This window comes from Molossus molossus, unplaced genomic scaffold (genome assembly GCF_014108415.1).
Source record: "Molossus molossus isolate mMolMol1 unplaced genomic scaffold, mMolMol1.p scaffold_m16_p_4, whole genome shotgun sequence".
Classification (NCBI taxonomy): Eukaryota; Metazoa; Chordata; class Mammalia; order Chiroptera; family Molossidae; genus Molossus; species Molossus molossus.
The window spans coordinates 36,720,633-36,735,822 of NW_023425377.1; the positions used below are offsets into that span (position 1 = coordinate 36,720,633).

Sequence of the window (15,190 nt, forward strand, 5' to 3'; positions counted from 1 at the left end):
CTCCTAGAAGCCTTCCTTGATATCAGTTATTTGAGCTCATGCATTAAAAACAGGCAAACTGACTTGCAGACACTCAGTCTGCCCTGTGCATGGGGATGACCCCCACACAGGGGTCAGCTGTCCCCAGCCCAGCCTGGTGTTCTCAGTAGTGCGGTGGAGGCTCTACCCCACACCCTGTTCTGAAGTGAAGCACCTGCCAATGCTAATTCTAGGTGAGAGCAGAAGTCGTGAATCTCCAGTTTAGTCTTTATGAGTCAAGGGCCAAACGAGTTTTGTTGGCCATGAACTACTTAGGTAGAACTGCTGTTTTCTCTGCTCATCTGTTCCAGGGTTCCCATGCAGGGAAACGCTTCCCCGCTGCCTGGGAAACAGTGAATACCAGAGTGGGCATTTCTTTTCTTCCTTTTTTTAAATCCTCACCGAAGAATGTTTTTCCATTTATCTTCAGATAGAGAGTAGGGAGGGAGGAGGGTGGAGAGAGAGAGAGAAACGTTGATGTGAGAGAGCCAAATCGACTGGTTGCCTCCTGCATGACCCTGACCAGGGCTGGGGATGATCCACAACCGAGGTATGTGTCCCTGACTGGAATCAAACCCACTATTCTTTAGTCCACAGGCTGATGCTCTAACCACTGAGAAAAACTGGCTAGGGCCCAGAGTGGGCATTTCTAACCAATGCTTTGCATATTCAATACTTTTTTTTACCCTGGAGTGTTGAAAAAGCTGTGGATTTTATCAGAAACTTTACTAGCTTTTGTCTAGCAACCCTAAATTATTCCAGGGGAAATGTAGGAATTACTCCACCAATGCACACTTAGGAATGTTGTGCCAGTTCCAAATGCATTTCTTTTTCCAGATGAAGGATTATCATTAGAACCAAAGGAAACATTAAAGTCTCCTCAAATCAGGTTACTATGAAGAGTCTTAATGGGTTTAATAGGGAAATTTATGCATCTTCGCTTGTAGGTTGTACCATTAATTAGTTTAACTCATTTTCCTCCAAGTTTAATGTCAGTATTTTTAGCTCTTTCAAAGATTGCTTTTTAAGAGGGACTTTATTAGCAAACTCCTGAATAAAGGCACCCTAATTCCTTTGCTTGTGCCTGTTTTTCTATAAAGTGATGCATTCTCTGAGGGTAAGAGAACATGCATATGTATTGATGGCTTAGGCACTGAGAGTAAAACCCGGAATTACATACAGCAGTGCTTTAATCTGAGCAGGCACAGCCTGGCTCAAATCTCTGCTAGATGACCTCCTATTAGAAACGGGGGCTCACCTGGCGTGTGCTTTGAACATCCCTTCAGGAGGCTCCCATTGTTTCTGCCACTAAAACTGCTCATGGCTGGAGCTGCCTACCTGTCAGCCCCTGACGGTCTTCAGAGGAGAAGGTGCTGGTGGCTGCCTGTTTCTTTTTGAAAGTTTAATCATCACAAGAATCCTCGCCGCAAACCCATGAGGTTGATTACTGTCATTAACCCCCGTTCTACAGATGAAAGAATGGAGACTGAGAGAAGAGCAGTGACTTACGTGCAAAACAGTGCGGACACTTGGAGGGCTGCCAGGCCCACAAACCTGACCTTGGTGCCTGGTTGTGTCTGGGAGAGGGAGTGTGGTGCTGACCCCCTAGAGTGTGGGACTGGGTGGAAGCACAGTGAGGCACCTGGATTGTGTTGTGTGTACAGCTCAGTCAGCTTTGCATTACGAGTTGGGTTTAAATGTTAGTTTTGCCACTTACTGTTTGTAGATCCTGGAGATGTCACCGAACCTTCTCTGGAAACAACAGAATGATATCTTACTGGCCAGCTTCAGGCGGCCGTTTTATGTGAACATGCCAGATACCTGATCTTGATTTCCATACTTTTCCATTGAGTGGGTCACCATGCTTCCCTGTGTCCAGAGACAAATAAGGTCAGAGCCCACAGCTACTGAGTGCTGAATGTGTGAGCCCATTCTCTCCAACCCCCCTTAGTGCTGTGAGCTGGTCCTGTTGTCAGTCAACATTCTGCAGGTGAGGAAACTGCAGATGGGAAGAGTCACTTGTCCAGTCGCTGCCACCCCAGGATTATTGTGAAGCAGAATGACTCTTGTTACTGCTCTCAGCGCTGTGCTAAGCGGAATCCTCCCTCACCTGTTCTCCTTCTAGTTATAAAAGCCCCTGTTTCTAAGGGAATTGCAGCCTTGCTCATTTTCCCTCATATAGCCCCAGGGAGTACAGCACCCCTCCCCAGAATTCTTGCACACATCTCCAGCTCTGGGGCACTTGCCGTGTCCTAGCTACTACATGGCGTGAGGGTCTCCCCTGGGAGGAGGAACCCACCTGCACCCAAAGGCTACCAGCAGCATGAGGGTGGCAGAAGGAGGGGGCTGCGCCCTGGGCAAGGCAGCTCAGGGAGGCGTCCTTGTGTTGGCTCCAGTCCAGGCTCCGCCCAGCATCTGATCCCTGCCCAAGAAGGCTCAGCTGGCCCTTCCGCAGGCCATGCCAGCTGCAGGGGGTCTGAGTGCACTGGTCCGCCGCTGCTCGATGAACTCGTTATGCACAGCAGCAGCTCAGGGCCAGCGGAGAGGGCCGGCACCTGGCTCCACTTCCAAGATGCCGCCTGGCCTGCTCCAGAGAGAACTCCGGTCTGGCCCAGCTCTGTAATTACCTTCGGAGGCATGACTGTTTAAATTAAATTCAGATTGTTTTCGTGTTGGCTTTTGCCAAAGCCCCGAGCTGAGCATTAGTGAGGCTAGGGAGGGAGCCGAAGGGAGGTGCGGGTGACAGGTGCACGCTCATCTCCTCTGGCTCTTTAGCTGAAGTGTTCTGCGAGCTACAAGAATATGCCAGTACTTGGTTCCCTAGCAGAGGTTTACAGATGTCTTACAATGCCTGTGTGTCAGATTTGCCATTTTTAAACATCCTCAACTGGGTGTTCAAATGTGGCTTCACCCGGGATTTGTAAAACAGACACACTCACACCTGCCCTCACTCATGCTATTAGATGTAACAGTTTCTATATTCTGTCCCCACCTCCACTTTTTATATCATCTCTGATGGTTTCCTTGTCTTCCCCATTTCTGTCTGATCCTCTGAGAGGGCTTTGTGGAGTGTCGTTCAGCCCCCAATGTAGTCAGAGACCAGCTTGGAAACCCAGGTAACACCCTCAGGAGCCCTTTTCAAAGACGCTGGGATTTCCTAGCTCCTGCCTCTCCCATCCAAAATGACTGCCTCACTAGCCCCTCACTAGCCCTTAGACTTGTCTGAGGGAGACGGAGGGGCTGGGGAAGATGGGGTGTTGGGGACCTGGGGTGAGCCAGGCAGTGCTTATTCATTGTTGAGAAGCAGTCCTCTCTCTGTGTCCGTAGCTGGTACCCAGGCTGACTGACTTCCCATGAGCCGCAGCTCACAGGTCGGCACAGCCCTCTGTTCCTCACTCATAAGCCCACCAGGGCTGCAGTGGTCCTTTAACAGCTTTTCTGCCCTGTACTGTGGGGAACAGTGTGTCTTCACCCTCCGGTCAGCTGAGCCACTCAGGACGCACTCCGGGCTTTGTCTGATTTCAAATCTAGTCTGACCTGAAGCCCCGTAAAGCTCCAGGCCTTGAGGGAGGGGAGAGGGTTCCCAGGTGGACGAAGTGGTCACATTTTCTTCCCAGAGCTATTTATACACCCTCCGTGGCGCCTGCATGGGCCTTATTTTCACTTACTGCGTTTTGTTCATACTTTCCAGACAGGAGAGGCCCGCTGGGAGAGCACGTTCCCCGGCCGCCTCTGCCCGCACGCTTTCCTGGGGGCTGCTTTTGCTACCTTGGAATAATGTGCCGTGGACTCGACTCTCTCCTTCGGGGGGGAACACCATTCTCACCCCAAAGCTGATGGAGGCGGGAGCCCGACACCCTCCTCCCTCCTCCCTCCACCTGTCCTGATACCCGCTAGCTGCCTTGCCTGCATCACTGCAGACCTTCCCCTGCATGTGAGGGCCTGATGTTCTTTCAACCCAGGATATAGACCTAATATATGAATTGCTTCTGTTAGTCCTGGCTCCCCAAAGCCCAGTCCGTGCAGGAGGACACCCAACAAACAGGGACGGCCCGGCCAGATGTCAGCCCCGTCCATATCCTGGCTCTGCTACTAGACAGCTCTTGGATTTGGGGAGTTTGTCACCAGCGTATTCCTTCATGATCTCTTTCCATATGTCTATTTTGGACGACTGTGTGTCTGTCCTGAGGGTACATGCTGAGAATACAGGTGTGGTGAGGTCAGACCAATCCCTCCATCGCGCGCTTTCCCACTGGGGAGAAGCAGGCAGACTGCAGCCTGACGTTAGACGGCAGCCAGCCCATCCGCACAGCACGGAAAGGGGAGAGGCTGTTCACATCACAAGCGCTCCTCAGGTTCTTGTTTTCTTTTTTAAACTTGTCGGCAGAGTGACTGGGAGCCCCTGAAGCAGCTAAGTGGGGAAGTGACTTCATCAAATGCCCATTTTATTTTTGTAATCCTCACCCAAGGGCATTTTTGCATTTATCTTCAGATAAAGCCAGAGGGAGAGAAGAAGGAAGAGAGAGAGAGAAACATCGACGAGAGAGAGACACATCAAGTGGTTGCCACCCACACAACCCCAACCAGGGCTGGGGACAAACTGCAACCGAGGTACGTGCCCTTAGTGGGAACTCTCTGGTCCAAGGGCCGACACTCTAACTGCTGAGCCAAACCAGCCAGGGCCAAATGCCCATTTTAGACCAACTGCTTGGGCTGCTGGATGGGCAGGGGAATGTGGGACAAGAGCAGACAGACCAGTGAGGGGCGACATGGACTGGAACGCAGGCAGTGGAGACGGCCCAAAGCAGCACATTCTGTGGGGTCAGGGCAGTCCCCGGATTTTCCCTCGGGACACAGTGCCTGGCAGAGAGGTCTGAGGACCTCAGCGGTGCTGCCGACACCCCACCCATGCTGGGGCAGATTGAGGTCATGTAAGAAAGATGGGGAGTTACCATAGAACAAGAAGGTAAATATGGAAACACTGAGAAATGGGGTGCTGGGCAGAGACAGTTGGGGGGATGAGAGCAAGTCAAAGCTGGGGCCAGGGTGGGCGGCAGGCAGGAGAACCAGCGGGATGGTGCAGTAGTGGCAGGGCTCAGGTCCCGGCCTGCACGAGTGAGCCACGTCCTCACCCACCGTCACCCCGCCTTTTCCTCGGCAGGAGTAGGGAGACCATTAGGTGCCTGTCTCTGGAAGTCACAAGGACTGGCCCACCTTAGGGCAGAGTGCGAACACGCAGACGGTGGGTTCATGGTTTTCTCCCCACATTTACTCTTCCCAGGGAAGCTGAGTGTGTGGGATGTGCCCTGTGGGCCCCCTTTCTGAAAGCATGAATCCTCAGTTCATACCCTTCTCACGGGCTTCGATAGGCACCTTAAAAGACCAGAGTTTTTCTCCCATGGCTGGTCTGTCTCCACAGGCGGCCATCCTTACTGTTTTCCCTGGAGGTGTCTTGCTCTGGCTCACTGTGCCTGGTGTTCTCATCGGGACCATTCAGTGGAGGACCCAGTATGTGGACTGAGCGCTCATGTCCATGTCGTCTTTCTGATCCCCCTACCCGAGCTGGTAGCACCCCGAGTGTGGACTCCCCTGAATGCCTGGCTCACTCTTTCACGATGCAGTGCCCACTCCCTCTGCCATCCTGAGCCCGTGTCCCTTGGGAAGCCCGTGGGACACTCAGCAGTCTTCTAAAGATGCAGATGACCTGCACCTATGGCAGGCTTTAAACATGACTGACGAGTCCATCCTGCAGTGAGAGACAGGGATTCATTTCCTTTGCCAGGGGACTTGGCAATTTTCTCTGCTTAGAGAACGTTTACAATAGATGATGTACATGGCAACTGAGAAGAAATGGGTGCTATTAATTTTTCATTTTCAAGTGTGAGATTGGCTAGAGAGTCCACCTCCACTCCCTCAGAAAAGCAGACCTCATCCTCTCCTGTTCAGAGCTGTGAGGTATCGGAAAAGCCAGAACAGTGGCCGCTGTACCTCCTAAAGTGCTGGGTCAGGCCAGTGAGCTTGTTAGGGGTGCAGCTGAGGCCACCCGGTAGCTGGGCACAGCCCTGAGCCACCGCCCTCAGGAAAACTCCTCCCTCCTGTTTGTGTGCGTGGCCGAGCAGGACGCTGGTCCTGGCTCCGGAAGCCTGCCTTCTTCCCCAGCCCGTCTGCAGCACCACCTGGGGTGTCAGGACACCCCACAAGGCTAGCTGACTGTCTCCAGTGCTCCCAGGGCAGCATCCGGCTCCCATGGAACATTCCCCCCTTTGGCAGTCACTGGCGGCCTGTGACCACGGAGACTGGCAATGGGGCGGGGCAGCTGAGGCACTACATTTGTATTGCATTTCAGTGTAAATAGCCATACGTGGCTGATGGCAGCCATACTGGCTTGCACAGGTATCATTTTCACCTCAACCCTACCTGGCTAAGCCAGCTTTGTTTAGGTGCATTTGTCGTAGCGGTTTTCTGGTGCTGTGATGTTGGCTCTAAGCTTACCTACAAACCCTTCATTTTAAAACAAAAATAATACTTGTAGTATTAAAAATCATAGCTGGCACATGCGAGTAATCACTACATCCAAGGTGCTTTGCTAGGCAGTTTACACACTTTGTCCTGAGTTACAGCTGAGGAACTGAGTCACGAGCGGTCCGGTTACCACCTGAGCTGCCCAGGCAGCCCGGCAGCGTGGGCCAGGGCAGCTGCAGGCGGCCTGGAGGTCAGCTCGGTGCCATTCTGGAGACACTGTCTTGTCCTGGTTGTTGAAAGCAAGGCCGTGTCTATTGGTTTTCTTTTTTAAAAATAATTTCTTTTTAATTGAATGTATTGAGGTGACATTCACAAAACCCTACAGGTTTCAAGTGTGTACGCAGCTCAATAAAACACGTCTGCACACCGCATCATGTGCCCATCACCCCAAGCAGTCTCTTTCCATCCCTGTCCCCCGCCTTGCCCACCTCCACCCCGCTTCCCTCTGCTAACACCACACTGTTGTCTGTGTCTATGTGTTACGTATATATGGTGGCTTTTTTTTTTTTTTAACTAATCCCCTCCAGTCCCCCAAACCCCCTCCCTCTGACAGCTGCCGCATGTTGAGTTCGCTAACAACCTGGTCTACACAGTGGCCACACGGTCCCACCCCACCTTGTAGAACTTGCAGCTGGACCCTGGTTGGAGGCCGAGGTTCTACAGACAGGGCAGAGCTTGCAGAGCCCAAGCCTGGGTCTGCTCACCTGCCCTCAAGTGGACGTGGGAGAGGCCTTTCCGGCCTGAGGTCTTCGAAGCTGGGCTCTGTTCTCCAGCGAGCCCCAGGCTAGGGAAAGATGGGCTTGCCCGGAAGCAGACTTGGATTGTAGGAATGAGGAGATCTGGATGATATTAATTTCTTCTGGAGAGGATTCATTGCCCTTTGTGAGGCAAGTAGGAGCTAATAACCTCAATTTGGTGAGAGCCGTGCTCACTGCAGGCCGGATCGCAGCTCACTGCTCACTGCCTCCCAAAGGAGGGCCTGGGGTGTGTCCTGGGCTCTCTGCATGGCTAGATTCTGCTTTAATCTGTGTCCCGTCAGCACCAGGAGACATTCAGAACTGGCTCTGGGTTGTAACACTACTTTTGCTTGGCTTCTCCACAACCTGTCTCCAGTAGCTTTGGAATTTGGGGAAAATTCCAAAGTTCTAGGGTTCACTACTTTGTCCCGTCTTACTTACTGGGATTTTGGCCCCTCGGATCTCTAATTTCTGTCCCTCCAGATGCTAAAGGTCACTAAGTCAGTTGTTGGTTTTTCCACATCTTGGTAGCAGCTCACTGCCTGGACCCTGGTGTTAAGATTCTCAGTACCCAGAATTAGGGTAAAATCAGGGAGCTAAGAGTGTCAGGTCCCTTCTCTGCACCATGGTCCCTTCTTTGGAGTCTCTTCCGCAAACTTTAACTCAGCACTCCATGGGACCTTCAGATGGCCTGCACCCTCCCTACCCATCTATCCAGATTTTCTTCTTGTTCTCAGGAGTATTCCCTTGACTCCAATCACTCTGTCCTACTTAAAAGATGAGCTGGACAGTTGCAGATGGACTGTTACAGAAAGGACTTTTCCATGGAGGAGGTTCCCAGATGTTGATGGGAGAATGTGAAGTCGTCTGTCAAAGTCTAGCAAAGTAACCCACGCTGACAAACCTGAACCATGGGCTAAAATACGAGTGTGTTATTCCCGGGACCTTTTAGTGTCCCAGGCAGACGCCCTAAAAGCATCAGCTATTCCTGAGTGTTAACCTCTTGGCATGAATTCAGTGGAAAATGTAATCTTCTCTGTCCGGCTGCAAGAGCAGGTTTGATTGGGTTAGCAGGAGGTGTCTGATGGTCCTTGAGGCTGGTGCACTCAGTGAGCCCGACGCTTGCTTTACCAGCTCGGCAGCAGCCCAAAGTCAGTTCTGGACAAAGCGGCCTGCCCTGGGAATGCAGGCTCTGTCACACACTTCACCTCGGTGTGGGGCTATCAAAGTGGGGGTCAGGAGTTACACTGTGGCTGGAGAGGGAGGTTTGTTTGGACCTGGCTTTGTAGATGGCACCGCACGGTGAGGGCACAGAGATAAGGGGAGAAAGCCCCCCGTGGACTCAATGATCTTCCCTTTGCTTTCCCCAGCCTGCACGGACAGGGAGCTGAGGAGCCTGGCTTCCCGGCTGAAAGACTGGTTCGGAGCCCTGCATGAGGACGCCAACAGGGTCATCAAGCCCACCAGCTCTGACACAGCCCAAGGCAGTAAGACCACTTTACTCTGGCTCATGCTTCATTTCAAATACCAGTTATCAGACATTGTTGAATTAGCAGTAGCATTTTGGGGTAAACAGAGATGCTCTATGTTAAATATACACATTGACTTAAAATATGTCCCAATTTCAGAAATACTAAAATATAGAGGAGGGAAAATGCCTTAGAATCATGACAATACAACAACTTAGGCATATTTTGGACCTGTGGCTGGGAATCCATGTATGCAGAGGGCCAATTTAAGTTACACACAGCTTTTTGTTGTGCAGGTGGTCAGTGATCCTAACCCCCTCGATGTGTAAGGGTCAACTATTTTTTAAAGTGTGGTTGCAAAATTAGCATATGTTTAGTATACACATTTTGGGAAATATATTAAATATATATAAAAATACAAAAAAACTCTATAAAACCCACCATTTTAACAACTGTTGACCATGTTGTGCTATGTACTTTTCCAGTCATACAGAAAAAAATGTGAGTGTATAGCACACTTTGCAGACTGTTTTATGATCTCTTTTTTATCATTTAGCAATATACTGTGGCTATCTTTCTATGCTGTTGAGTAGAATTCTGCTTTGCAATAGCTACATAGAATCCATTTATAGATATAACATAACTGATATAGCAGACCTTTATTTTGGATCCCTGAAGTTGTTTCTAATGTTCAGCTCTTTTAAACAATATTGTAGCAAACATCTTTGACAATCTGTCTTTGTGAATATTAGTCAGACCTCATTCTGTTTCCATAGAAACTCCCAGCCAAGTGTCCCTCACCCCTATCACTGAATTGGCAGAGCCCACAGGCAGAGTTTCTTCATAAACTGAAAACTCAGAAAGTGTCCCCATATTTATACTTCAGTGGAATCTCTTGGTGCCTTTTTCTCAAAGGCAATTAGGGGTAGGCTTCCCCACATTTGGCCAGTCAGCACAGAACGGATTACGTAACAACACAGTTATTCAAGGACATGGAGTTTTGTAACTGTTGGGATCCTGAGTTTAACCAGCATCAGGTATTCAGCAAAAGATAAGAATGATTTTTGGTTATTCTTGGCTGTTCGGGGCCATAGATACTAGTGGGGAACATTGATACGGAGGACTTTTTTTCCTTACCTGAGGACATTTTTGCATTCACCTTCAGATACAGCAGGAGGGAGGAAGAGAGAAACATCAGTGTGAGAGAGACACATTGACTGGTCGCCACCCACAAGACCCCAACCAGGGCCAGGGACAAATTGCAACCGAGGTACATGCCCTTAGCAGAAACCGAACCCGGGACTCTCTGGTTCATGGGCTGACGCTCTAACCACTGAGCAAAACCGGCCAGGGCAGGGGACAATTCTTTCAATAGTTTGGATCATCTACCGTAAGGAGAAGATAGTGTTCGCTTCCTAGAATCTAAGTGTTCAAAGAGTGGTTGTGTCTTTGGGGAAGGGGAAGTAAGATGCTTTATTTTTATTCCAGCTGGGAGCTTCCTTGGGAGTTTAAGTGGACAGTTGACTCAGGATGGTCTAGAGAAGTTTTCCTTGGGATCCTCCAGGAGCAGCTGGGCCCTGGGGCTTTCTGAACCACTTTTCAACAAGAGCACATGGATGTGCAGAGAGCTGCCTCTTGCAGCCTCATCCCCAGGGCCCCTGCAGACAGCCGGGCCTGGGGAAGACCTGCCCTCGGCTGGAAGCAAACTGAGTCCCGAAGAGGCTTCCAGGTCTGATGTCCTGAAGCACCTGGAGTGAAGGGAACAGAAAGGCCGAGGTGTGGAGGCAGGGACTTCCCGTCAGTCCAGTTCCAAACGGGAAACCGTGGAACCCGAGACAGCCCACATGCTTGGGCCCGATTCGTTCCCCTCCACCCCTAGATGTCAGATGCAGGTGCTGCTTTTCTAGAACCTCCCAGCCAGGGATGAAGCCAGCTTGGCACTTCTTTCTGGTGCTCAGTCGGCAGTACACTCCTCTTTCTCATGTACTAAGATATTAATGTCCTAGGAAATGGATGTATAAAATATTCCAGACAGAAAGAGTGGAGCCATTTAGTGTCAGAGTAAATTATCTTCCTTTACTTGGAAGCCTGTGAGGACAGCATCATTGTGGAGATTGTTCAATCATGACCTTCAGCCAAGTGAGAGGCCACATTAGGTCTCAAAGTCTCTCTTCTTGAGAAAGGGGATGTTCTGAGAAATTTAAAAATGGAAAGAGTTGTGTGTTTTAAGGGGCACACACTGTAGTAGCTAGACAACCTCTCAATGGATACTTTCATTGAGCACTGACTAGGTGCCTGCCCGGCTCAGGCTCCTGACAGAGTGACCGCCTCTGGCCTCTAGGAGCGCAGAGTCCCCTGTGCCATGAGAGGGCACAGAGTTCTGCGACAACTCTGGGGGGGAGGCCAGTGCTTATTTTACTGACTTCTGAATAGTGAAGGCCCTTTGGTAAAAACAGGGCTTTAAAAAGGGTGGACAGCCTTGGCCGGTTTGGCTCAGGAGTTAGGAGCGTCAGCCCATGGACCGGAGAGTCCCGGGTTCAGTTTCCACTAAGGGCACATACCTTGGTTGCCGTTTGTCCCCGGCCCCGGTTGGGGTTTTGTGGGTGGCAACCACTTGATGTGTGTCTCTCTCTCTTCCTCCCTCTCTCCCTCTTGCTCTATCTGAAGATAAGTGCAAGTGTCCTTGGGTGAGGATAAAAAATAAACAAATAAGAAGGATGGACATATTTCACCTTCTCTTATATCGCACTAAGCAGGAGTTCCTGTAATGTACATAGAAGCCCAATAACTAGGATGTGGGTAGGACAATCACCCCACCAGGCCCTTTCATTGCCACCACTGTACCCCGTGCCTACCATGCACTGCCCATCCCCAGACATGGCACCCTTGCCCAGTGGGTGCCCTCGGGACAGTAGGCAGCCCCAGGAGAGGAGGGATTGAGAATGCAGACTCAGAGTTGGGCCACCTGGGTTTGAACCCAGCTCCACCACTGCATGACCTTGGGTAAGTACCTAAAACCTTGAACTTTTCTTTTCATCCATAAAGTGGAGAGAATAAGCATCATTTCATAAGACTCTGGGGCAAGGACTCCGTGAGATAATTTAGTATAAAATGCTTAGAAGAGTGCCTTGAGTAGGACATGTATCCTCATTTTCTGGGAAATTAAAACCAGTGCTGGAAATACAGCTTGTGGGATGACTTGAAATCTCACGGTGCCTTTGGCTCTGAGGGAAAGACGAGTTTCAGATTTGGACATGCCTTCTCTGGGGCTAGCCAGCAGTAAACTCACTATCCTGAGCGGTGAGCAAAGCGTTACTATTTGGGTGCATACAGTTCCCACCGTGGCAACAGATATTCTTTCAGAAGGAAATGACTGTCTGAGTCAGCTCGGATTCCACACCACGCAGCTCTTGAAGGGCAGCAGAAGGCAGCATGGGAACCGAGGCGGCAGCTGGCGCCTTCTCCATCAACGTTCAGGCTGCTCTGGGCTGTAAGCAGTGCTGTTGGACTGTGCCACACAGGCACCTTTCCTGCATCCTGTTCACAGCAGTCCCTGTGTTCTGGCTTTTCCTAAGGGGCACGGCATAGTGTGCAGTGTTCTCATTAACCTCTTACTCACCGTGTGCGCCTCCTGTCAGGCTGGCCCTGTTGTAGGCAAGCCTAGTAAATGAAAACCCATAATTACAGATAAGTGAGCATTGGGGATTTGTGCCCATTCAACATATTTTCCTTAAATGTCAACTGTTTTTGTACATTTTAAATTGTTTCATGTAACAACTACCACCCCCCCAACATATTCTAGGAGAGTACCTGAGACTGTACCCATGGAGGGGAACAGCCTCAGGAAGGAGGTGGCTGGGATGGGCCCCGGGCGTCCTCCTGGGGCAGGAACAACCAGTCGGTGGCAGCTGACAGGCGCCTTTCCCTTGGCAGGGTTTGACACCAGCATCCTGCCCATCTGCAAGGACTCCCTGGGCTGGATGTTCAACAAGTTGGACATGAACTATGACCTCCTGCTTGACCACTCAGAGATCAATGCCATCTACCTGGACAAGTATGAGCCCTGTATCAAGCCTCTCTTCAGCTCCTGTGACTCCTTCAAGGATGGCAAGCTCTCAAACAATGAGTGGTGCTACTGCTTCCAGAAGCCTGGAGGTAGGAGGGAGGTGGGGCTAGAGCCCAGGACAGCTCTGCGGGGCAGGACCACGCACTGGGGAGGCAGAAGAGATCAGCAGGAGGAAGGGTGCAGCCAGAGAATAAAGCCTTCAGCCTGTTTACTGGCAAACTCAAAGGCTCTTTTCTTTTATTTCCTTCTCATTTCTGGCCAGTATATTAGAAACCCCAAGAGCATCATCAAGGAGTCAGCTATTTCAGTCTTCCTTTTGGAAAAATCTCCTAACTATATTGTGCCTTAGTTTTTTCATCTGTAAAATGGGTATAGAAACCTTAGCTATAGAATTCCCAAGATCACTGTTAGAAACACTACAAATAAATGTAAAGTACCATAATTCCCACTGTCACATGAACTCTCCACGTTCCCCTTAGAGAAAGTAGCCTGCCAGCTTCTAGGGTAGTAGGATTCATACAGAGTGTCTTAGACAAGGATATTTTGGTTATAAATAAACTCTGGCTAACTGAAGAAAGGCAAGATCTGAGGAATACGTGGACAATTCCAGGGTATCTTGTGTAACACACATCAGGAGAGTGAGCCTTCTCTTATGCAGACAGTGACCTAGAAGATGCTCCTGCTGGATCCCTGAGACCCCCTCAGGAAGTCTGGCTTTATTTCTAGCTCAGCTTCTGGGGGCAAGGGGTATGTGTGCTCACGTGTGGTGGTCCACAGCTCATGGGACCAGCAGAGACTGGCTTCCAATCCCAAGCCCCAGAAATATCTGCTCCACCTTAGGTCAGGTCTCCAGGATAACCTACTTGTATATCGGTATGGCTCTCAGAACCAACCCCCAGGAAAGAAAGATGGGCACGAACATTAAGGCATTTAAATTGTGTATGTCAGCTTGTGTGCATGTTCAGTACACATACATCACAGAGGGGCACTTCGAGAAGTGCGTGCATGTGCATGTGCATGTTTGTGCAATTATAAGATACATTCCTAAAAGCAGGACCACTGGTCAAAAGGGCATGCACATTTTTAAGTTTGAGTCATATTTCCAATTTGCCCTCCAAAAAGGTCATAACAATTTTTACTCTCATGAGAAATCTATAAGAATACCTGTTTTTCACGGTCTTGCCAAACTTTGTGATCATGTTCCAATTGAGAGACATGAAATTATATTTCCTTTGAGGCTTCATTTCTCTTATGACTTAGGTTGAACATCTTTATGTTTGTTTGAGACACTCACGAGTTCCCTTGAAATGTCTAGTTCTTTTTTTATTAGGTTCTTGTGGTTTTTTGTTTGTTTTAATAGGAATTTTCTCTAAGGATATTTGGACTGTTCTAGTCATACCTATTGCAGATATTTTTCCCCTAACTTCAACTATATTTTTGCTAGAGAGAAATCTTAGATTTTAAGATAGATTTCCCCATCTTTTATTTTATGGCCTCTTAGAAGCCATAAAGCTTACATTATTACGCTTAGAAAGTTATTTCCCACTTTATGATAGTAAAGCGGTTTTTGTGTGTTTTCTTCACTACCTTTTGGGATTCTTTTTGTGTATTTATTGAAATCTTGTATCACTTTAGATTTTTTTTTTGTTTCACAGTCAAGTGGGGTCCCAGCTCCTGCCCCCACCCTCAGAGCTGGTTGTCCAGTTGCTCTTCTGACATTTATTGACTAACCCACCCACCTTTCTCCATCTAATCCGAAATGCTTCCCCTATCCTGTAATAAACTCCTGTATGTGTATTTGTCTATTTCTGGGTATTCTGTCCTATTAACTGAACTATACATAAGTCAATTCTAAACTGTTTAATTACGTTGTGGGGCCAACCTCCCCTGCCATTGGTCTTTTTTCAGTATTTTCCTGGCTATTCTTATATATTTTAACTTTTTGAGCTTTAGAATCAGTTTATTCAATTAAAAAATTCTTACTGGCCTCTTTTTTTTTTTTTTAAAGAATCAGACAAAATTATATTAATCTAGAGAGAATTGACAGCTATGGAATATTGAATTGCTTTGTCCAAGAACAGGATCTATTACCCAGTGGAGTTACACATGTGGTTCTCACGAACATGGTACCTCCTTTGTGTGTGTTGTTCCCGTTGTCCATGGGATCAATTATTCACCATTGTGGTTCCTCGCTGCTGGTGTTTCAATATTAATTTTGTCCTCATCCACCTTACTAAACTCTCATTTTGTGTATGTCATTATTCTGGTTGGTATCCTTGGATTTTTTTCAGGTGTGCAATCATATCATCTGAAAATAGTAATGATTCTCTGTCTTCCCTCTCAATTTTTGTACCTCATTTCTTCCTCTTTTCTAATCA

The 15,190-nt window shown here is 49.0% G+C and overlaps 1 protein-coding gene across 1 annotated transcript in view; it reads left to right on the plus strand.

Moving 5' to 3' along the window:
* The window catches only part of SPOCK1 (SPARC (osteonectin), cwcv and kazal like domains proteoglycan 1), a 177,293-nt gene that overhangs the window by 146,537 nt on the left and 15,566 nt on the right, over window positions 1–15,190 (plus strand). The window contains exons 5-6 of the mRNA XM_036281827.1: window positions 8,648–8,764; window positions 12,680–12,901. Coding sequence (XP_036137720.1) covers window positions 8,648–8,764; window positions 12,680–12,901 — 339 coding nt within the window. The remainder of the gene's footprint in view (window positions 1–8,647; window positions 8,765–12,679; window positions 12,902–15,190) is intronic.